The sequence below is a fragment of the Callorhinus ursinus genome, unplaced genomic scaffold, assembly GCF_003265705.2.
Source record: "Callorhinus ursinus isolate GAN/ISIS: 27379988/994484 unplaced genomic scaffold, GSC_fseal_2.0 scaffold18, whole genome shotgun sequence".
NCBI lineage: Eukaryota > Metazoa > Chordata > Mammalia > Carnivora > Otariidae > Callorhinus > Callorhinus ursinus.
The window spans coordinates 8,871,942-8,894,494 of NW_027397080.1; the positions used below are offsets into that span (position 1 = coordinate 8,871,942).

A 22,553-nucleotide genomic window follows, 5' to 3' on the forward strand; every position below is an offset into this window, starting at 1 on the left:
GCGGCTGACTGACAGTGCAAGGGAGGGAAGGAGGCCGGGCAGGTGTTGCAATCGGCAGCCCCTGGGCCTGTCACAAACCGAGCCATTAACGACAGGGCTGGGGAGAGAAGCCGGACCGCGGCTGTTTTCAGGAACTTGCCCCCAAGAGGAGAGCAGAGACCAGGGAGGCCAGGCGGGTGCCCGCCGCAGGCTCCAGCGTGAGTAGGGGATCCGCAGGGAGGGCTGCACCTGGGGCCTGACAGGACCCTGGGGTCCCGGGTCCACTCCCCCCCCAGCTCTGCCAAGTGCCCATGTGCAAGCCTGGGACCAGGGCTCCTGCCTTTAGCATTGGTCCCTGGGAACCAGGAGCCCTGAACGCGGAGTCTCTTTTACCAGGGCTGCCCCCACGTTTCTGGGGGGGGGGGGTGTGCATTGGGGAAGTCACAAACTACTGAATATCTCTTTGGGGACACGGAGCTGAGCTCAGGGAAGGGCATGATCACCATCCCTCTCCACGTCCCCGTCTCAGACGCTACGTCTCAGCCTGTCCTGTCTCCCCTGTTTCTATTTTGCCTCCCCAGCCCCTCCCTGGCCTATGTGGGCTCCAGGTCTCTGTCTGTCCGTGTGTCTCGGAGTCTTTCTGTGCCTTTCCCTGTGTCTCACATTTCCCTCTCTCGAATCTTAAACTCTCCTGGGGACCTCTTGCTTCTCAGCCTTGAGTCCCTGGATCAGCGTCCTTGTCTCCCGGGGGGCTCTTTCTCTCTGCGCCTGTGCTGCCCAGCCTTCCCTGCCTGCATGCCCGTTCCACAGTCTTACTCCTTCTGCAGATCTGCCTCCCTCCATTCTCGGCACCACATCTGGGAGGGCCTCTCCCTCTGTTCAGTCCCAGCCCCCTCCTCCCACAGGAAGAATCTCCCTGAAGGAGACGAGACACAACGGGGCGGAGAGGGTGTGAGCCGGGGCAGGGAGAGCAGGGGAGAAGGCCAAGTGCAGGGAAAGGAGAGGAGAGCAGGAAGAGGTGGGTGATGGCAGTGCCTCCAGGAGGCAGCGGGTTCTGCTGAGACGGATCGGGGAGAACCAAAGTGAAGGGGAGACTGGGGGGCCAAGGAGCTACAAGGAGGGGACCCAGAAACAGGGCTTTGAAACCATGCGGCGCAACACAGACGAAAGCAAGGTGGCCGTCCTAGGAGGCTGTGACCCACGGCCTGCAAGGGGGAGAGGAGGCCACATGCTGGATTCCATGATACGGTGTTCCACTTCAAGGCGCATGAGAACTTACCGTCACTGAGTGCGCTTTTATCCCAGCCCGTCTCGGTGCCCCCTCACTACCACCCTGAGAAGCGCATGCTAATGTTTTCCCTCTTTCACAGATGGGAAAACCGAGGTTCAGAAAGGTGAAGTAACTTGTCCAAGGTCACAAAGCTGGTAAGTCGCGGAGCCGGGGTTCAGAGCAGGTGGTCTGGCTCAGAGCTGGGCTCCCACCCTCTCCACATACTGGCCCCCAGAGAGTGAGACCATGCTCCAACAGTTCCCCGGTCACACTCAATGGGGGCGAGGGGCACCCCGGGGTGCTGTAGGGGACCAGGGACTGATGCCAAACATGCCAACACTCAGCAACCCAGGGATAGGATGCTGGGGCCTCTCAGAGTAGGGTTTGGTTGCCCATTCTGGACAGGAGCCAGAGGAGAGGAATGAAATAGTACCTTGCTGGGCATAGGCTAGGTCTTATGCTGACCCTTGCAAGGGCAGCAGGGTTGGGATATGATCGAAAGCACATGGAAATGGAAACCACTGTCCCAAAGTCTGGGCCTAGGAGGCTAAATCTTCCCCAACAAGTGTGAATAGGGGATAATCAAACTGCTATGCTGTAGTAAGAAAGTTGCCAAAACTCATTGGTAGACGGGGATGCTCTGAACAGTTGTGCAGGTTTCTCACTGCACCAAGCTGCCCAGCTGAAGAGCAAGAGGAGGCTGAAAGTCAGCCTATTCTTCAGTTGCCAGGTCTTAGTGTGGGGCTACATCTGTCCAGAGGAAGGGGTACTTTTTTCCTGATTTGCAAAAAAAAGTGACTTATGGGCTAGCAGTCCCCCCGCATCCTGATATGGAAATGTACATGAATAGCCCAGGGGTTGGGGTAAGGCCCCCGCAAGAAGGAACAGCCTTGGGTATCTTGGGCAGCTCTTATTCACACCTCTGTCTGGGAGGGAGAGAAAAGGGAGAGAAGCTTTCCTGCCTCTAAGCACAGGGGATCTGCTGGGACACCACCTACATGTATGTGTTCCTGTATATACACACAGGCTACTCAGTGATTTCCACTGACCTGTGGCCAAGAGTGCCAATTGGTGCTGGAGAATCAGGTGCCTGGTCCCAAGATCCCCATGGGAGCAGAATGGAGGGTGAGGCTGGACACCCACCCCAGTGGGAGAATACTTTTGCATGGTTCCTAAGACAGGAACTAATGCTCCCAACATCCAGACACTGTCACCATGACTACAGGGCACCTGGCCCCAGAAAACCTCCAGAGGTCTGTGCCCAAAACTGGGGGAGTGTCGGACCCCTTGCGCCCTCCCGTTCCCGCCATCACCATGGAGGCCAGCTGCCCACAGGTATAACCTGACAGCCCCTGGCCTCAGCTATTCCATGCAGTCACCCCTTTCTGCCAGGGAGCGTCTCAGACCCTTCTGGCATGGCTCGTCCAGGAGAGCCTGCCTCGTACTCATGCGTGTGCAACCTGGATGTGCCAGGAAGTTCATACCCCAAAGAACATCCCTTGACCGATGGGGGACAGAAATCAGGAGGTAAATGTTCCCATCCTCCCTCCTGTTCAAGGGATGAATTTTCCCTGGAGTGGATAGTCCTGAGGTGTATTCTACACAGCTCCTTGGAAGGTTCCAGCAGGAGGGAGCCCCCGTCACCCCTAGGGATGACCCCAATTCCAGGACGCACCCTCGTGTCGGCTTTCCCTCCTTACCTGTTTCATCCTCCCCAACTCCTCCCTCTGTTACTGGGATCCTTCCAAAATAAACTACCTGCATGCAAGCCCAGCTAAGATAAAAGGGAAGTGGGGAGAATGTCGTTCCTTGACGCTCCTACCCTGCTCTCTCCTAGAAGGCAAATATAACAACCACAACAGGGGCTGTCACTTACAGAGTCACTTCCTATGTGCCTTGCACCGTTTCATGTCTTCTTCCCAAAGTCCGGTGCAGTATAGGCTGCTGTTACCTCCATTTTGTGGACAAAGAAACTGAGGCTCAGAGAGGTCAAGTCGCCTGGCCAAAGCCACACTGTGGCAGAGCAAGGGTTAAGCTCAGCTCTGACTCCAAAGCCCAAGACCTTCCCCATCCCTCTCTGCCTCCAGGTGAACACCAAACCGGCGCTATGGCAGGGCCGGGAACCTGGAGCCTGCCCGTGGCCACCGTGATTATCCTGCTGCTCCCCAGAAGTGAGTATGGCCTGGGATAGGGCTGCGGCGGGGAGAAGGGAGTCACAGAGATACAGCGGGTAGAGGAGGGAATCATTTGCCTGCACCGCCATACTGCTCCTGGGGTTCCCAGAGACTCAAGGCTGGGCCCCCGATGTGGGGCAGCCAGGCCCCCACCCACAGACCTCTGTGGGCAAACCACCACCCATGAGGAATGGCCAGAGGGCCCGGGCTGGTCAGCCTGGAAAAGGCCAGGCGACCCAGGTCTTGTCCGCAAATCTCTGCCAGGCTTGTCAGAAGGAAGCTCTGGGTCCTCTGAAGCCTTCACAGGCAACAAAGGAATCAGGGTGGGAGTCACAAGGAGGCAGGTTTCCTCCTGGAATAAGGAAGCCCAGGCAGAGCTCTCCAACTATGGAAACTATCTTGAGAGGTGGAGAGCTTCCCATCTCTGATGGTATGCAAGCTGAGGGCAGGACTGACAGGGATGCTGCATTGCAAGGGTCAGCCAACATTGTTTGATAGTCATATTTAGGCTTTGCAGGCCACATACAGTTTCTGTTGCATGTTCTCATCTGTTTTCTGTTTTGTTTTCACCCTTTAAAAATGTAAAACCCATTCTTAGCTGGCAGGCCATACAAAAACAGGTCATCCTAGCCCTGCTGAAGAGGATGCAATGTTAGGTGGAGTTCTGAACTAAACAGTTTTGCAAGGTTCCTTCCAGTCTGAAATTCTGAGTCAGTGAAGCGATAGGAGCCCCATGTTGAAAATCATGAACTTGCTCTGTGATCCTGGGCAAATTCCTTCTCCTCTTAGGGCCTCAGCATCTTCATCAGCAAAAACAGGCCTCAGAACACATGACAGAGGAAAGAAGGCCTGGTGGGCAAAGTGCAGTGCTTCCTTATTTGTTTATGCAATAAATATTCACCAAGGTCCTTTCTATGCTAAGCTCTGGGAATACAGTAATGAGACCAACAGCCAAGGTCTCTGGCCTCACGGAACCTCTGGTCTAACTGGGGAGACAGATAAGCAACTAATCACATGACTCTATAATTATGAAGGAGAATAAAAGCTTTGGGAAAGTTCAGGGCACTTGGCCTGGTCTGGTTGATCAGGGCCTGGTCTGGTTCCCCCAAGATGCTAAATGTTAGTCAGGTGAGCAACATGAAGGTGGGGACTATTTTTCATCCCCATTTTACAGATGAGAAAAATTGAGGCACGGAAAGCCTCAGTAACCTACCAGGGTCATTTAATTAATAAGCAATAGAACAGGCTCTAAACCCAACTGTGCTCTTATCCAGCACACCACTGAAGTGCTGGAGGGCTGTGGTCCAGATGGGGTAACACAATCAGATTTGGATTCTGAGAGCTGTATGGCTGTGGGGTTCTTATCATTCCAATCATTGCTTTCACCACCTCTGGGGAGGCTGCTGCGGAGAGGCCTAGTCTCTGCCTCGCCGCGTGCTGGCGCCGGCTTGCGAGACCTAAGTGTGCACATTTCCTCCCAAGTTCACGTTCAGTGATGTCACACTGATAGCTTGAAAATCAGTCTTGGTGGGAATATTTATACCAGAGAAAGCAGCTTATACTACCAATCAGGATCTGGTTTTCTCAAAGAGCCAGCTGATAAACACTGACTGACACATCACTAGCTCTCTCTCACCCCCTAGAGCCCCTCACCATCCCCATAAGCATTCACCCCATTCTAGCCCCCATATCTTAGGGGGTGAGGCAAGGAGGTAAGGGCCTTGAGTCTAGGAGTACAAAGGCCTAGGTTTATAGCTCAGCTCTGCCAGGCACAGGAGGGACTCATGGCCCATTTTCCTCGACCCCAGGCCTGGAGGAGTGTGGGCGCATCAGCCTCCCAACCCCCACTGTCCACCTGGGGGACCCCATCACAGCCTCCTGCATCATCAGCCCGAACTGCAGCCACCTGGACCCTGAGTCACAGATTCTGTGGAAATTGGGAACAGAGCTTCAACCCGGAAAGAGGCAGCGGCGTCTGGCGGATGGAAGGCAGGAATCCACCATCACCCTGCCCCGCCTCGACAGCCCATGGGTCCTTCTCTCCTGCTGCCTGCGCTGGGGCAACAGCCTGCAGATCCTGGACCAGGCTGAGGTGCAGGCAGGCTGTAAGTGCCCGCAGCCATCCACCCACTCTGCCTCCAGGCCCTCCTGCCATCATTCATAACAGCTATTATTATTTATGAGCTCTTGCTCAATAAGCACGTTATGGGCATGGCATCAGATAATCTTCCCTACCAGTGGATAGTGCTGCTTAGCCCCATTTTGCAGACGAGGAAACTGAGGCTCAGGGAAAGTAAGTGATTTGGTGGTTACAAACTGAGGATGTAGCCAAGATTTCTATCAGGCAGTGTGGCTCCAAAGTCAGTGGAGTAACCACTCCTCCATGTGGCTGGCAAGTAAGCCCAAATACCCAGCCACTGGACAGTGTGCCCACGGAGGACACTTGACCAGCTGGGCCTGCTCCTTGTTTCTCCCCATGAGAAGGCAGTCTCAGCCTTCCACTCAAACCGAGAAGCGAGGACTTTCTGCCAGGCCAATGCATAAGAAAAACCCTAAGACCAGTTTCTTTGTTAGGAGTCACTCAGTACCTTCTAACACTTACATAGCACTTACCACGTGCCAGACATGGCTCTGAGCACTGCATAAATAGTATGTCATTCAGCCCCCACAACCCCAGGGGGTAAGCATATTACCATCACCCCCATTTCACAGATGAAGAAACTGAGGCACAGGGCCATTAAGTGACTTCCAGATCACAACGGCTAATAAACGGCAGACACAGGATGAAAAGCAAGGTCTACGCTATCCCTGTCCAAGGGGGCAGAGCTGGGGGGGGGGGGGGGGGGAGGCTCTGTGGCGCTTGCCCCTGTCCAGGCCTGCATTTAACTTTCCCCAGGGCTGCCTCTCCAGGGTCACCCGATAGGGAGACGAGCAAATAGACAAGGTGACCCCAGAGGGAACAACCCAGAGCAAGGAAACAAAGCTGACTGGTTCCAGTTGGAGCTTTCTGAATGGTCCTACCCAAAGCCCTCACTCTCCCCCCGCCATGTGCAGACCCTCCCGCTGCACCCCACAACCTGTCCTGCCTCATGAACCTCACAACCAACAGCCTCATCTGTCAGTGGGAGCCAGGACCCAACAACCACCTGCCCACCAACTTCACCCTCAAGAGCTTCAAGTAAGTAAGGGTCTCTGCACTAGCCCCCAGGTTCATTTGGGTCCTAGGGTGGGACGTGGGCGAGACTGTGGGATGGGGGAACCAGAGGCAAACACGGGAGGGAGAAGGGAGGCTCGCTTTCTTCTGCTGCTAGACACCCAAGCCTGGCCTCTTGGCAGGAGCCGGGGCTACTGTCAAACCCAAGAGGACACTGTCCCCGACTGCGTGCCTAACGATGGCCAGAACCACTGCTCCATCCCGCGCAGACACCTGCAGTTGTACCAGAACATGGGCATCTGGGTGCAGGCAGAGAACGCGCTAGGGACCAGCAAGTCCCCACAGTTGTGCCTCGTTCCCATGGATGTCGGTGGGTGACACTGGGTACGGGGGAGGGGAGAGGCCCCCACAATGGGCCGACCCAGAGAGGCACAGAGAAGAAATCACAGACCCAGACACAGACAAGGAGACACCAGAAGACCTAGAGACAGAGGCAGACAAGAGAGACAGAGACGAACTGGAATGCAGGTGGGGACGGAGCTATGGAGATGCAGACACACAGACATGGAAGAAACACAGAGGCCAGGAGACACGTTCATTAAATCTTTCAGCAAGTTTCTTAAAGCGCCCACTAATTACTAGGCATTGCTCTAGACGCTGGACATACAGCACTGAACAAAATATCAAACTCCTGTCCTTGGAACGCTATATTCTAGGGGGCAAACTAAATAAAATGGAATGTCCGGCGACAAGAAGTGTGATGGGGAAGTTAAAACAGGAAAGAGGGTAGGGAAAGCTGGGGGTGGGGGACAATTGCCCTTTCGGTAAGGTGGTCAGGGGTGGCCTCACTGAGAAGGTGACATCTGAGAAGAGCCTTGAAGGAAATGAGGGAGCAGGCCACTGGATATCGGGAGGGGAAGAACTCCAGGCAGAGAGAACAGCAAGTGCAAAGGCCCTGGGCCAAGAGGATGAAACAGACCTAAAGGGAGACAGACACATATACCGAGGCAGACCTAGAGAGGAAGAGACACAGAGAGACAGAGAAAGAGAGAGATCGACGGACAGAGACCCAGGGCCGAAAATGGAGCAACAGGTAAAGAGAAAAGCAGGAGTAAAGCAGACCCCCTACAGGATGGGGCAGGGAACATTTCTGACAAGCCCCTCTCCTTGCAGTGAAGCTGGAGCCCCCCACACTGTGGGCCCTGGCCCCCAGCCCTGAGGTGGCTGCACCCCAGCCAGGTTGTCTGCTATTGCACTGGGAGCCATGGAAGCCAAGCCTGTACATAGAACAGAAATGTGAGCTGCGCCACCAGCCACAGCTTGCAGAAGCCAGCTGGGCCCTGGTGAGGCGGAGGGCAACCTCGAGAGCCTGGTGTGGGGGTGACTGAGGGGAGGGTGGCTGAGCTGGCCCTGAAGGGCACAGGATCCAGGCTCAGAGCCATGGCCACCCCACCAGGTGGGCCCCCTGCTCTCCCAGACCCTCCGGTATGAGCTCTGCGGGCTCCTCCCATCCACAGCCTATGCCCTGCAGATGCGCTGCACCCGCTGGCCCCTGCCTGGCCAGTGGAGCGACTGGAGCCCTAGCCTGACGCTGACCACCACGCAACAGGGTAAGTGGGTGGTGAGGGGCTGGGAGCAGCTATCAGGGTAAAGTCCCAGCCTCCAGGGCCCTCCCTGACCCTCTTGCTCCCGCCACAGCCCCCATCGTCACACTGGACACATGGTGGCGGCAGAGACAGCTGGACCCCAGGATGGCAGACGTGCAGCTGTTCTGGAAGGTGACCCCCATTCTGACATCCCTCCTCCCCTGAAATGCCTTCCAACCCAGACAGATCCCTGTGGGCTGGGGCTCCGGACGAATAGGGGCACAGGGTAAACAGGGAAAGAAGGAAGGGAAGGAAGAAGGCTGGCTCTCAGCCTGTGGGGCTCAGTTCCTGTGACCCATCTACCCCATCTAGAAGCCCCCCCCCACTCAAAATGACCTGTGCAGCCCCCTTATCTTCTTCTTCCCGTGCCCACTGCAGCCAATGCCCTTGGACAAATACAGCGGGCAGATCCAAGGCTACCTGGTCAGAGCTCCAGACCAGGCTGAGGCAGATCCCCCGCTCTGCAACACCACGGAGCTAAGCTGCACCTTCCACTTGCCCTCGGAAACCCAGGAGGTGGTCCTTATGGCCTATAACACAGCCGGGACCTCTCATCCCACCCCAGTGGTCTTCCTGGAGAGCAGAGGTAAAGGGGGCAGGCAGGCGGCTCGTAGAGCGTGGTGGTTAAGCACATAAATTCAGAAGCTAGACTGCCTGGGTTCACATCTAGTTCTGTCACTTGCTAACAGCGTGACCAGGGCAAGTGACCTAACCTCCCTGACCTCTGTTTACTCACCTAGCAAAGGGGGATGATACAGTGCCTACCTCAAAGCATTGTTATGAAGGTTACATGCGTTCAAACATGTGCCTGGCACCAAGTTACTGCTCAGTATGTGTTAGCTACTATTATTATCACAAGCCAGAACCAAGTTAAGCTGGTGATGGTAACACACACACACACACACACACTCATGAGTGCAGACACTCATAGACATACACTCCCATAAGCACGCACACAGAGTCGATTCTGCCAAGGAAAATGGGAAGAAAGCCCTACATTTTTCCAGCTGAAACACAGTCCCTGAGTTAACTGCTCATTCTCAGGGGATCAGCCACCACCATCACCCCCAGGTTCCTCCGAGCATGGGTCTTCACCAGGTGAGACTAGCGATAACAAGAGTGAATATTCCAACTTATTAGCCATGTGACCTTAGACAAGTTACTTAACCTGTCTCAGTTTTCTCCTTGATAAAATGGGGCCAGGGTGGCGGCTCCCCCACAGGACTCTTAGTGGACTCAGGACATTAACACGGACCAAGGACCACAGTGATACATACCACGAACTACACCGTGTTAGCATTGATCATCGTCAGGCACTCCTCGGCACCGGACACTGTGGTAGGCTCATCCTATGCATCATCTCATGTGATCTGCACCAGAACCCTTGCACACGAGCAAAATGAGGTCCTGAGGTTGATTCACTCAAGGTCACCCAGCTTGTAAGTAACAAAGCCAGGACTGGAACCCAGACTTCGCGCTTTGTTCTGTCACCTCCTACTCTGTCTCCAGGCCCGCCCCTGGCCAGACTCCACACCGTGGCTCGAGATCCCCACAGCCTCTGGGTGGGCTGGGAACCCCCCAGCCCTCGGCCTCGGGGCTATGTGATTGAGTGGGGCCTGGGGCCCCCCAGCCCCAGTGGCAGCAATAAGAGCTGGAAGATGGAGCATAACGGAAGCATTTCTGGGACCCTGCTGCAGGGTGAGGGGCAGCGTGAGGCGGGCCCAGGGGGCGGGGCAGGCTGGGGGCGGGGGGGGGCGGGGGGGGGGCGGGGGTGGGCGTGCTGGGCCTGGGAAGCAGGGAGGCAGTGCTGGTCTGACAGCAACGGCAGCCTGAAACAGCCCAGAGAAGCGGACTCCCCAGTCTTTCTAGACTCTTACCTTCATTTCCTATCCCCAGAATCAGGACATTCTTCTCTCAATCTAACCGGACTCTCTTTTCACAGCCCTGGCCCTGCCACTTTTCTAGCTTTCCCACTTTTCTGCCCTTACCCCCTATCAAATGATCAGAAGAAGAGATAGAGGCTAGCTCTGCAGCATGAGGCCTGGGTTATCCCCAGCTGGAGGTCTGAGGTTAGCTCATGATCATCTGCAGAGGTCAGCCCCTCACCAGGGGGCCTGCCCCATCTTCTCTCTACAGAGAACATCAGGCCCTTTCAGCTCTACGAGATCACTGTGACCCCCCTCTACCAGGACACCATGGGACCCTCCCAGCACATCTATGCCTACTCCCAAGAGATGGGTGCGTCAGCCACCTGGCCCCTCCCAGAATCCTCTCCTCTCAGTGCCTGCCTGGGCCCCAACACTCAGGACGATGAAGGAACATTTCCTTCGTCCCCCACTGCTGGCCCAGAAGAGGCTCTTTCCCAACCCCAAGACTACCCCGGCTTACACTGGACCCCTGCAACCAGACAGAAGTCAGGTGGTGGGGTGACAGAAATTAGGAAGTGGGTTTAGCAGAATTCGGGAAGCAAGTCTGACAAAAATCGATCAACTGCCCTGACAGAAATCAAGTGTCATGTGTGGCAGAAATTAGACAGAGGGCCTGGCATAAAGTCAGAGAGTAAGCGGCAGAAATCAGATAGTGAGCCCAACAAAATCAAGCCTGGCAGAAATCAGGCGGCGAGGCTTTGGAGTCAAAGAGAAGCAAGTTCAAATCCTGACTCAGCCATTTTTAGCAGTCGATGGAATTCAGTCGAAGGTCCTGGCAACATGAGGCTTAAGGCACAAGTCCCCCTGGACTCTCTTTTCTTACTCCCCACCACAGTGTGTCTCAGTTCTGGAGTCCGGGGAGCCACAAGATATCTCGCTGGGCTCTCCACTGTGCTCTGCTCCACATCAGCCCCTGTACCTCTCTCTTCCGGCAGCCCCCTCCCACGCCCCAGAGCTGCATCTAAAGCACATTGGCAAGACCTGGGCCCAGCTGGAGTGGGTGCCCCAGGCCCCCGAGCTGGGGAAGAGCCCCCTTACCCACTACACCATCTTCTGGACGAATGCTCAGGACCGGTCCTTCTGTGAGTCTCTCCTCAGCACCCCACAGCCCCAGAAGGCCTGGGAGGGGGGACATGGGGTGGGGGGGCCCTCAGCAGCCTTGGAGGGAGCCTCAGCATCTGGGCCCAGGCTGACCATTCTCTTGCACTCCCAGCCACTGTCCTGAATGCCTCCTCCCACGGCTTGGTCCTCCACGGCTTGGAGCCTGCCAGCTTGTACCATGTCCACCTCATGGCTACCAGCAAGGCCGGGGCCGCCAACAGTACAAGCCTTACCCTGATGACCTTGGCCCTAGGTAAGAGCAGAAATGGGCCGGCCAGACAAGGCTGCTGGGAAGGTTCCTCACCCAACAGATCTTTCATCTGGAGGCTTTGCCTGGATCCACTGGTCTGAGGGAGGAGACCCAGCCCTGCCCATGAAGCTCAGCCTGAGGGAGGAGGCCCAATCCTGCCCTCAGAGCCTAATCTGAGGGAAGAGACCCAGCCTTACTCGCATGCACTCTAATCTCTTCTGGCTTTCCCCTCACCCCAGAGGAGTCTGAGCTGCATGTCCTCCTGGGCCTATTTGGCTTCCTACTCTTGTTCACCTGCCTCTGTGGGGCGGCCCGGTTCTGCTGCAGACCCAGGTGAGTCCTTTCAAGAGACCTGACACCTAGCTACCCCTGACCACAGGGAACTGCAGGCTGGAGTGGGCCAATCCAAGTCCCCCTTCACCTTCGCAGGCCTCAGGGCCCATGTCTGGATCAGGCCCTGCACCAACTCCTCTCTGCCCAAGGGGCCTTCAGCTGCTGGGAGTGGGTGGGAGAAAGAAATGGGAGGGCATGCCTGACCCAGCCTTCGTCTGCCGTCTTCTGCAGCAGGAAGAATCCCCTCTGGCCAAGTGTCCCAGACCCAGCCCACAGCAGCCTGGGCTCCTGGGTGCCTACCATCATGGTGGAGGTGAGAACCCCAGAGGGAGAGGGAAATGGGGCTAGGGGTGCTGGTCCAGGCTCAAAGTGAAAGGACACTCCTCCGAGGATGAAGACTCAGGCTTCCCCAACACTTCCTAGCAAGGTCCCCTCCCCCACCCCCGGAGGAAAGCAGATCTGAGTTTGAATCCCAGCTGGTCCAGGCTCAAAGTGAAAGGATACTCCTCCAAGGACGAGGACTCAGGCCTTCCCATCACTTCCTAGCAAGGTCCCCTCCCCCTGGAGGAAAGCAGATCTGAGTTTGAATCCCAGCTCTACCCATTTCAAAGCCTCGGCCATCTCAGTGTGAAATGGGACGTATCTCACACAGAATCGCTGGGGACATTCACCAAGCTAAGTCTGAAGCACACAGCACGTGTCAGGAAAGTATAAGGCACTTTACAAGTGTCATCCTTTGGGTTCCAGCAGAGAGCAGGAGGAATAGCCCCACAACTGCCCCAACACAGGAAGGGGCAGTGGTTGGGATGAACATCTGAAAGGAATCATGCCCTCACCCTATGTCCTTGTGTCCAGGAGACCTTCCAGCTGCCCAGCCTTCGGGACTCCGGCATGCCACCCATCACCAAGATCACGGTGCTGGAGGAAGAAGAAAAAAAGCCAGGGCCCTGGGAGTCCAATGACAGCTCAGGGACCTGTGGCCTCCCCACCCTGGTCCAGGCCTATGTGCTCCAGGGGGACCCACGAGCACCTTCCACCCAGCCCCAGGCCCCGTCTATCACCAGTGACCAGGTCCTTTACGGGAAGGTGCTGGGCAGCCCCACAGGCCCAGGTCCAAGGCACTACCTCCGCTGTGACTCTGCTCAGCCCCTCCTAGGGGGCCTTACTCCCAGCCCCCAGTTTTATGAGAACCTCTGGTTCCAGACTAGCCCCCTGGGGACCCCAGAGCCCCTCATCCCAAACCAGGAGGATGACTGTGTCTTCGGGCCATTGCTTGATTTCCCCCTCCTGCAAGGGCTCCAAGTCCATGGAGTGGAGGGGCTAGGGGGTGTCTAGTGCTTCCTGGGACCCCCTCCTGGGCCTGCCTCTTGAAAGGCCTGGGCTGTGCAGAGGAGAGTGTCAGTAAGCCCATCATGAAAAAAATCACCTAGCCCCAGAAGGGCAGAAAGAGTACCAGGATCTCCCTAACTCCGGCCCCCAGCACCCTTCCTCTATCTCCCCAGTCCCCACAGGCTGGGCCTCTCACTCGGGTGGCCAGAGAATGTTTCATCCAACCCTGCCCACTAGGCTCTTGTGCTTATTTCCTTTAATTTCAGTCCCTTAAACTGATCCATGGTTTGGTTTGGTTTGATTTTGAGAAACTCTTGAGTGTGCCTTCGCCTCTGTTCTTTCTCTTTCCAGGGCCCTAGCAGTGATGGGGGTACTTATCAGAAGTGTTCATTTGTGTACTCCTTCCTTCACTCATTCATTCCACCAGCCCTCACCTAGCATGTAGGCTGTGTGCTAGAAGCAGGGATTCAAAAATGATTTGGCTCAGTCCACCCTCAAAGGGCTCCCACTCTAGTGGTAGAGACTTGAAGACTGGCCATTAGGGCACAGTGGTCAGGGTTGAGGGGGGTCACAAAGTGCTGTGGGACATGGGGAATAGACCTCAGAAAAGACTAACCCCTGTTGGAGAAATATAATTAAAAACAAAATCTACAGGGGCACCTGGCTGGCTCAGTGGGTGGAGCAGGCAACTCTCGATCTCGGGGTTGTGAGTTTGAGCCCCATGTTGGGTGTAGAGATTGCTTAAAAATAAAATAGTAAAAAACATAAACTCTCTGCCAACCTAGAAACCCTCTCCACGAGGGTAGAAGAAGGCAAAATCAGTTTTATTACTGAATGAACGTTAAACCAGAGCAAGGTTCTCTCCCTCTGTGATGTGATGTGCATCACCAGCAATCCCCTAAAGAGTTTGAAAAGACAGAAAGAAATCTTACCTTTGTATATAGCCAAGTGGATACACGTTATTGCATGCATTTTCTCGAGACAGATAATACCTAGTCCTCAAGCAAAAGGACTTTACGGCACCATCTGTCACACGGAGTTCATCCTAAATTCACCTGGTAAGTGGGGTAGCCACCCGTGTTTGCTAATTCCCTTTATCCCAAAGAAAACAAAATTTCTCATATCTTTATGAGAAGAGGCAGGTTGGCAATTTAGAGCCAGGCAGAAACCGGGAGACAGGGCCACTGTCTTCCTTAATGATTACATTTCAAGAGATGGCTCCTAGATCCTTTAAACATTCCCGTGCTGTAAAACTAGCAAGAGGCTTATTTAGTTTTTGAAAAGATTTACATAGGTCTCAAAAGGACAGAGAAATAATTCACAATTACAACTTTTCAAAAGTAAATGCTTTAAGAAAAGTGAGGGGGAGGAGAGCTTTTTCCCTTTTTGCACCAAGGGAGAATTAAAATGTTATTTTTATTTCTTTTTTTTTTAAGATTTTATTTATTTATTTGACAGAGAGAGACACAACGAGAGAGGGAACACAAGCAGGGGGAGTGGGAGAGGGAGAAGCAGGCTTCCCGCGGAGCAGAGAGCCCGATGCGGGACCCGATCCCAGGACCCTGGGACCATGACCTGGGCCGAAGGCAGACGCTTAACGACTGAGCCACCCAGGCGCCCCAAATGTTATTTTTATTTCATTCAAAATTTATTTTTCCTGCTTTTAATTTGTAGTTGTCTTTACACCCCTCATTTCACAAATATTATCATAGCAAATACTTACTTAATGCCTACTGTATAGCAGGCAGGTCCCTTGCACACAACTGCCTCAGTTAATACCCCAACAACATAAAGAGTAGGTACTGTTATTCCCATTCCCGTTTGATGAATGAGTACACCGTGGCCCAGAAAGGTGGGGTGGTTTGCCCACAGGATCACAGTGAGTAAACAGCTGAGCTTCAATTCCAGCCCTGAGCTGTCTCATTCCAAAATAAACGACCTTCATCACGAGGCTTACAAGGCTGCCCGAGAGGAGGCTGAATGAAACCCAGTAGCTCTTACGGGGCCTCATCCTGGAACGCGGTGGGAGAGGAGGTAGAAAGACTAGGTTGGGGGAGAAGACTAAGGCAGGCCCTAAGAAAAACCTCCAAAAAACCGCGGCTCAAGGTCAGGAACATAGAGTGGGATGAAGGGTGGGATGCATGCCCAAGAAAAAAAACGGCATCTTGGAATTTATACAGCACCGCACACCACTAACCAGGCCCGCAACCACCCAGCCTCCTGCCCTGCGCCGCTGCTAAACTGACCTCTCCCCTGGACCCAATCCCGCCGCACCCCGAGTCTCGCCTTTCTAATCCATTGTCTCGGTCCTCATCTGCTCCGGTCTCGCAACTGCGCTCCATTGGTCGAGCCTGAGCCAGCATGGCGGCGCCCATGTAACACGGTTTGTCCCGCGAAAGGGACGGCGGCCGTGGCGCCGGCCCCGCGCGGTCACAAGTCACCATGCTGAGGACGGCGTGGAGGGCGCTGAGGTCGCTTCGGACCCAGGCAGTGGCCCAGGCCCCAGTCCTTGGGCTGCCGGGCGGAGCGTGTGCCAGGCCTCCCTCCCTCCAGTGGGGCCTTCCCTCTCCTCGCGGTGAGGCGCAGAGAAGCGGGGCAACGCGAGGAGGGAAGTGGGGTTGGACGGGAATGGAGGACACGGGGGACGAGGATAGGGGAGGAGAGCAGCGGCAGGATGAGGGAGAAGGGCCGGTGGGTGGGGAAGAAGGAAGACGAGGTGGGAGACGCGTGGGGCAGCGGGGTGCGGAAGAACTGGCGCGGCGGTTAGACGCCGAGGCGCAAAGACCATGCAGGAAGGGTAGTGCAGGGGCCAGAGAAAGGAATGGAGGCTGGGCTAGTTAAGGAGATGGCCTGAGCCCTCGCTCTTCTGCGTAGGTGTCGTCCTCCCGGCCGTTCGCGGATATGCCACCCAGAAACCACCAGGTAGGAGCTCTCCGGTGGGACTTAGGCAGAGAGGGACTGCCTGGAGGGGCGCCGGGTGGCCAAAGGGAAGGAGGTGGCTAGTTAGAACCACTTGATGGGGTGGGCAGACGCGTAGGCCAGAGGTCCTGAGCAGAAGACCCCCACGTCCGCCTTGCCACCAGGCTGTAGCCTGAAGCCTGTCTGGTGTGGGGGAGAGGCGGGGGGCGGGGATGCGGAGCGGGAGCCTGCGGACTGGGTTTGAGTGAGAATGAGCTAGCCCGAGGGAGGGCGTGCTGGCACCACCCAGGTCTACCTAGAGTATAGGTAGACGCTTGGTGTCCTTCTGAGGTGGAGGGCTTGGTTTCCCATTTCAAGGCAGTCTGCATGGTGGGAAGATCTCTCTTCCTAGGTAAATGATACTGGGCAAGTTACTTCCTCTCTCTCAGTCTCATTCTAAAACGATTATAAAAGTATCTATTTGAAAGGATTGTTGTTAGGGTTCAGTGCTAACACGTGAAGAGACACTCTTTGTACTGGGTGCAAAACATGTAGTATATATCAGCATTTATTGCTGTGATTTGCATAGCGGCAGAGCAGGGTCGGACTGGAGAGGGCCAGTTGATCTCCCTGGTGCCTCTCCCTCACCTCCCAGGGAATATGACACACACCAAGGCTGAGAGTTTCCTATATGTGGTCTTGGTGCTTACTGTGTCCTAAAGCTCGGGGCCCTCCTCAACCCCCTTATTTCATTCATGCCCTCAGCCAGCAAGTGTTTGTTGAGCATCTGTTTTATATGAGGCCATGGACCAGACCAGGGGATTCAAAGAGAGTCAAACTCAGACCATCCACAAAAGGACCCATTCTGGTGGGGAGTCTAAAGTGGTGTGAGAGGTAAAGGCACAATATAGGACCTTAGGAAAGGTCATCTACTCCCAGTGTGAAATATCAAGACAGTTGACTGCAGGGTTTGCAAAGGAGAGGCTGAGCCCAGAGATCTCTGGTGCCTTGCTTGAGGCCCTGGGTGTCTGTGACAGAGTTGGTGAAGAGAGTCAGGACGGGAGGATGGGCAGTGAGAGTTGACTCTGGGTGTTTTTTGTCCCTACTCTTGACAGTCCAGCCCAGCCAAGAAGATGACCCGCCGCCTTCCACGCTGCTCAAAGACTACCAGAACATTCCTGGAATTGAGAAGTAAGCAGAAAGAAATCTCTTTGATGAGGCAGGGGGCCCTAAGAGGATTGGGGAGGAGAGAGGGAAGACAGTGGCTTTGAGGCCTGGCCCGCTGTATCTGAGGCTTGAAGATAGAACCGGGCAGAGAGCTACTGAAGCCCGGGCTTGATGAGGGGCAGCAGGGGCAGAAGGGAGTTCATGGAGCTCAACTGCTTGCCTTTTTTTCTATTGTGGTTCAGATAGAGGGAGGCAACATTGCAGGGCTGAAAGACATCAAAGCCAGGATTCTTCTGCTCAGCCCCTGCCCTATACAGCGAGAGCTGGACAGTCCCTTCCACCATACTGTGTGACAGGGGTAAAAAACAATGATTATAGAATTGAAATGTCTCAAGACAGACTGGCTGAACCATATTCTAGCTGAAATGAAAATCCTCCCTTTGGGGGCGCCTGGGTGGCTCAGTTGTTAAGGGTCTGCCTTCCGCTCAGGTCATGATCCCAGGGTCCTGGGATCGAGCCCCGCATCGGGCTCCCTCCTCTGCAGGAAGCCTGCTTTTCGCTCTCCCACTCCCCCTGCTTGTGTTCCCTCTCTTGCTGTGTCTCTCTCTGTCAAATAAATAAATAAAATCTTAAAAAAAAAGAAAGAAAGAAAATCCTCCCTTTGCCCTCCCAGTGAGGAGCCTGGAACAGTCAAGCTGACAGCCCCAATTTTGTGCAGTTAACACATCATTCCATATTCTCAGCACAGCAAATCAGATTCTGGCTGACTTTTAATCCCTGAGAAATGGCTCCCCACTTCCATAGAGACACTTTTGTTATAAAAGAAATTTTCAGTCATTCTTGCTTTTCCAAACTAAAACGTAACCAGCATTGATTCCCTTGTCCCCTCTCCCCCACACCTGTCTCTCATTGCTATGCTTTTCCCACAGGTTTGACGATGTCGTGAGAAGACTCTTGTCTTTAGAAATGGCAAACCAGGTAAGTGACCTGTGCTAAACCTCGGCCTCTCCCAGTCCTCTCCTCTGGGACTCCCTCCTACCGTGGTAACACCTCCATCCCATGCTTCTCAACTCACAGCATTTATCCCACTGTCATTCTGGGTCCACTTGTCCATCCCCCAGACCAAGCATCTCTAGGGCAGGCGCTGTCTTGTTCTCTCATTGTATCCCTAGCACCCAGCACCCAACAAACAGTAGGTACTCCGTAATGATCTAATGCCTGAATGACTGAGCATGGTTTGGAGACCCTCATCTAAAAAGCTATGTCACCTGTCATTGGCCTTGGGCTCACCTAGGTGTGAATAGCCATGGGCTGACCAAAGGCCATGCCCTGGTGAACAGAGTGAAGCCAGGTGCTGAGCTTTGTGGCCTAGTTTCTATGACTGCAGCCAGGGCATTCAAGGTATGAAGGCTAGTTCTTAGTGGGTGCCAGACCTCACAGATTCCCTGTCTCTCTCTTCAACAGAAGGAGAAGCTAAAAATCAAGCAACAGCAGCTGATGAACAAGATTGTGGCAAACCCTGAGGACACCAGCTCCCTGGAGGCTCGAAGTTGGTCAGGGGGCCCTTGGGGAGTGGGAATGCAGGGGAGTCTGCTAGCTGGTACTCGATCCAGGGCCCTTATCTACAAGGGCACCAGGTATTAGATGTGGCTTGATGAAGCGAGAGACAAGAAGGACCCAGGGCAATGAAAACTGGACTCTGTGTTGCTGGAGTCAGCGCCCAGGTCCCACCTCATACCTCTGTTGTGAGCTCATGCAAGTCTCCTCAGAACCAAAGCTTGTCTCTGTGTCTCTCTTACTGTGCAGCTAAGGTGGTGCAAAGGGCCAGGTGATCAGGACCAAGGTTCCACCTCACTCTACAATGCTGCCAAAACTCAATGTGTATACAGGAAGGGCCTGCTGTAGTGAGAGCATCTCCTTGGGGCCACCTTCCGCTTCTGCCTTTGCCCGCATCTTTGCAGTACAGGCAGGAATCAAACAAGAGGCTACCTAAGGGAGGATATTGCAGGGCTTTAGGAGAGGAGTGGGAGCTGATAATTCTGAAAACTCACTAGTGAAAACAGAGTTAAGGGTGGCAGCTGGAAGGGGAGAGGCAAGGAGTAGACCCTTGACAGTTCTGGAATCTAATCTTCCTGCATTGGCTAGGACCGCCAGCACAGTGTTGAATCATTAAGAACGATAGCGTGAAATTCTAAGTTCTACTGTAATAAAATTGATTTGTCTTGGTTAAAAAAAAAAAAAAAAACCATAGCGTGTATCGTAGACTAATTCCTGAACGTAATAGGAATGCTCTGAAGTTTTACCATTAAGAATGCTATTTGTGGGGCTCCTGGGTGGCTCGGTCATTAAGCATCTGCCTTTGGCTCAGGTCATGATCCCCGGACTCTGGGATCAAGCCCTGAGTCAGGCTCTCTGCTCAGTGGGGAACCTGCTTCTCCCTCTCCCACTCCCCCTGCTTGTGTTCCCTCTCTCGCTGTGTCTCTGTCAAATAAATAAATAAAATCTTAAACAAAAAAAAAATACTATTTGCGATGGTCTGGAAATGATACCTTTATAAGATTAAGGAACGTTCCGGGACGCCTGGGTGGCTCAGTCAGTTAAGCGGCTGCCTTTGGCTCAGGTCATGATCCCAGGTTCCTTGCTCAGCGGGGCTCAGGTCCTCAGGCTCCTTGCTCAGTGGGGAGCCTGCATCTCCCTCTGTCTGCCGCTCCCCCTGCTTGTGCTCTCTCTGTGTCTCTCTGACAAAAAAGTAAAATCTTTAAAAAGATTAAGAAACGTTCCTTCCTTAGGGTTTGCTTTCTGAGGGAAAGATAATCCAAAGTCTTCTGAGATCTTGAAATTCAGAGTGCTTTGGGAATTGTAGAGAGCTGCACCAGAGCATTGGTGATTGTTATTCCTTGAGGTCTTAAAACATAACCCAGGCCCAGGCCCTTCCTTCCTCTGTGCCAGCTCTCATCCTCTGTGGTTTGTGGTTTCAGTTGTTGCTTTGACTGTCAAGATCCGCAGTTACGAAGAACACATGCAGAAACATCGAAAGGTAAACTTTAGGCATCGCTCACGGCTAAGCACCAGCAGCCAGGGAAGAGGAGTCTAAGAGGTTAAGGGCCCTGGGTCCAGAGAACCAGCTGGAGAAGCCAAGTGGCTACAACACCAGGGTGCCCATCCCTCAGCTGCAGTGGGGAAAACATTTCCCTCCTGCCTCCAGTGGGAAATGGGAGCCTTACAGGGCACCACTGAGTGTCACCCACGGTCAAGAACACAAACTTCAGGACGCAGTTGCAGTGTCTGGCACATAGTGGGTGCTCAGTAAATATTTCTTGAATATTCTTGGACTTGGTTCAGATTCTCAGCTTTGCCATTTCCACTAACCAGATGTGTGACTTTGGAGAAGTTCCTTTACGTGCCCAAGCCTCAGGTCTCCTGTGTGTAAAGTGGGGATCACAGACGTACCTGCTGACAGGATTGCAATGACTATGTGAAATAATAAAGCACCAGCGTGGTCATGTGAAGTACTGGCCTTGTGCTGAGTACTTCACATACATCAGCTCGTTTAACCCTTATAACTATCCTATTCCATTTTATAGGGGAACGATCCAGGCATGGGGTGATTAGGTTCTTCCTCAAGGCACAGCACTGGGAAATGATGTGCTAGGACTTGAAACTGGGGGTCTTGCTCCAGGCCACACACTCTTAACCATGATGCCATATCCCAGCACAGCACTGGGCACAGAGCTGCTGTAATTAGGCAGCTGCAGGTACTTTTAACAAACGCACCATTGTAAGCCAGACTGGTCCCAGCACCATGCTGGGCTGGCACCTCAGTGTTCCCCAGAGCCGGCTGAGCCTGCTCTTTGGAGATGAGATTTTTGCTCATTTGGAGTGTGGCACAGCAGTCCCACTGCAGAGGTCTCTCACAGAGGAGCCCCAGGCCTTCTCTGCACCCAAGCTGACGGTTGGCTGAGCTGTGGAGAGGCTGTGCGGGGGGTGGTAGGGGAAAGAGCATGAGATTTGGAGTGAGACCCGTAGACGCAGATGCAAGACCTGACCTCACACAAGGGCCCTACCCTGCACAGTTCTAGCACGTTATATGAATCAGGTAGATACCTTTGAGCCTTTTCTTTGCCCTGTCTATAATATGGGAATAACAATGATGATACCTACCGCAGAATTACACTAATATTTGCGTCTGATTGTCAGGAAGTTCCAGTGAGATGATAAGGTGACCATCCTTTGTTACTGTAAAGTGGCATACCACTTATTTATATAATACTAAAAGTAATCCACCACCTCTCTCACAGGACAAAGCCCACAAGCGCTATCTGCTGATGAGCATTGATCAGAGGAAAAAGATGCTCAAAAACCTCCGGAAGACCAACTACAGTGTCTTCGAGAAGATATGCAAGGAGCTGGGGATTGAGTACATCTCTCCCCCTCTGTACCACCGGAAAGGCCACCGACGCTGGGCAGCCAAGAAGGCCCTGTGCATTCGGGTATGAGTCAGAATTTCTCTCTCCCTCTGCTACTCTGTCTCTCTTTCTCTCTCTGTCAGGTAAATAGATAAAATCTTTAAAAAAAAAAAAAAAAAAAAAGAATTGCTGCTTTGGTTGGCCCCGCTCTGGGACTGTGGTGGGGAGAGCAGCAGGGAGGGTTGTCTGTTCCTGCCTGAGGCACGGAACTGGCCCCATGCCCTGAGGAGACCCACAGGCCATCACCCGCACGGAGAAAGGCTGCGTGCCCATCCAGGGAGGTCCGTTCCCTCCCCACCTGTGCCAAGCCAGAGGTTCTGCATAGGATTACAGTCTCTTCCTGCTCCTTTTCATCCCCAGGTCTTCCAGGAGGTACAAAAGCTCAAGAAGCAAAAAAGGGCCTTAAAAGCTAAAGCAGCAGCGGCCCGGAAACAGAGCCAGAAGAACCCAGAGAGCCCTTCCAAAACTGGACCAGAGGCAGTCAAAGAAAACCAATAAATTTTATTTGAGTTCTGTCTCTCTGCCTTAAAGGATAATAGGAGAGAAGAGGGTCTCTGTGTGGCCTGAGGAGGAGGAGGAGGAATTTGTTCTTTCATTCAGCTCTGAGATCCCAGTCTTGTCAGAGGCAGAGCCTCTGACCTCACACACCAGAGGACACATTCTCACAACACACCTCACACACACTCATATAAACAGCACCCTGTGGTCCAGGCGACGTCCCTGCGGAGGTGAGGCCGAGTGCCCAGCCGCACAGAGGAAGTGTGGCCGGCTGATTGCCGGGTGAGTAGGCCAGCTATACGAGCTGCCTTCGGGACTGGACCCTGAAGGGTGAGTGAAAGTTCACGGGGCAGAAATGGG

General features: G+C 53.9%; 2 protein-coding genes across 8 annotated transcripts; both read left to right on the forward strand.

The window, feature by feature from the left end:
* Positions 1-9: 9 nt before the first annotated feature.
* On the forward strand, positions 10-13,475 carry CSF3R (colony stimulating factor 3 receptor). Of its 5 annotated transcripts, none has more exons than XM_025855909.2 (18): positions 10-197; positions 1,350-1,404; positions 2,642-2,776; positions 3,337-3,420; positions 5,232-5,528; positions 6,478-6,601; positions 6,760-6,947; positions 7,751-7,920; positions 8,034-8,187; positions 8,276-8,355; positions 8,602-8,809; positions 9,733-9,921; positions 10,360-10,461; positions 11,087-11,233; positions 11,365-11,505; positions 11,742-11,835; positions 12,067-12,148; positions 12,447-12,684. In XM_025855909.2, exons 3-18 carry the CDS (start codon positions 2,665-2,667, stop codon positions 12,651-12,653), a joined length of 2,379 nt encoding a protein of 792 aa, XP_025711694.1. In that variant the 5' UTR covers positions 10-197; positions 1,350-1,404; positions 2,642-2,664; the 3' UTR covers positions 12,654-12,684. The 5 variants fall into 5 exon arrangements, with proteins under 5 accessions (XP_025711694.1, XP_025711691.1, XP_025711689.1 ...); XM_025855906.2 differs by lacking the exon at positions 12,447-12,684 and adding an exon at positions 12,691-13,475 and having other exon boundaries at positions 12-197; positions 7,751-7,957; positions 8,095-8,187; XM_025855904.2 differs by lacking the exon at positions 12,447-12,684 and adding an exon at positions 12,691-13,475 and having other exon boundaries at positions 13-197.
* Positions 13,476-13,613: 138 nt separating this feature from the next.
* On the forward strand, positions 13,614-22,231 carry MRPS15 (mitochondrial ribosomal protein S15). 3 transcript variants are annotated; one of them, XM_025855914.2, is made up of 8 exons: positions 13,614-14,222; positions 16,039-16,086; positions 17,178-17,253; positions 18,159-18,207; positions 18,694-18,778; positions 20,208-20,266; positions 21,528-21,719; positions 22,056-22,231. In XM_025855914.2, exons 1-8 carry the CDS (start codon positions 14,042-14,044, stop codon positions 22,191-22,193), a joined length of 828 nt encoding a protein of 275 aa, XP_025711699.1. In that variant the 5' UTR covers positions 13,614-14,041; the 3' UTR covers positions 22,194-22,231. The 3 variants fall into 3 exon arrangements, with proteins under 3 accessions (XP_025711699.1, XP_025711700.1, XP_025711701.1); XM_025855915.2 differs by lacking the exon at positions 13,614-14,222 and adding an exon at positions 14,623-15,739 and having other exon boundaries at positions 22,056-22,230; XM_025855916.2 differs by lacking the exons at positions 13,614-14,222; positions 16,039-16,086 and adding an exon at positions 14,623-15,739 and having other exon boundaries at positions 22,056-22,230.
* The last annotated feature ends 322 nt before the right edge of the window (positions 22,232-22,553 follow it).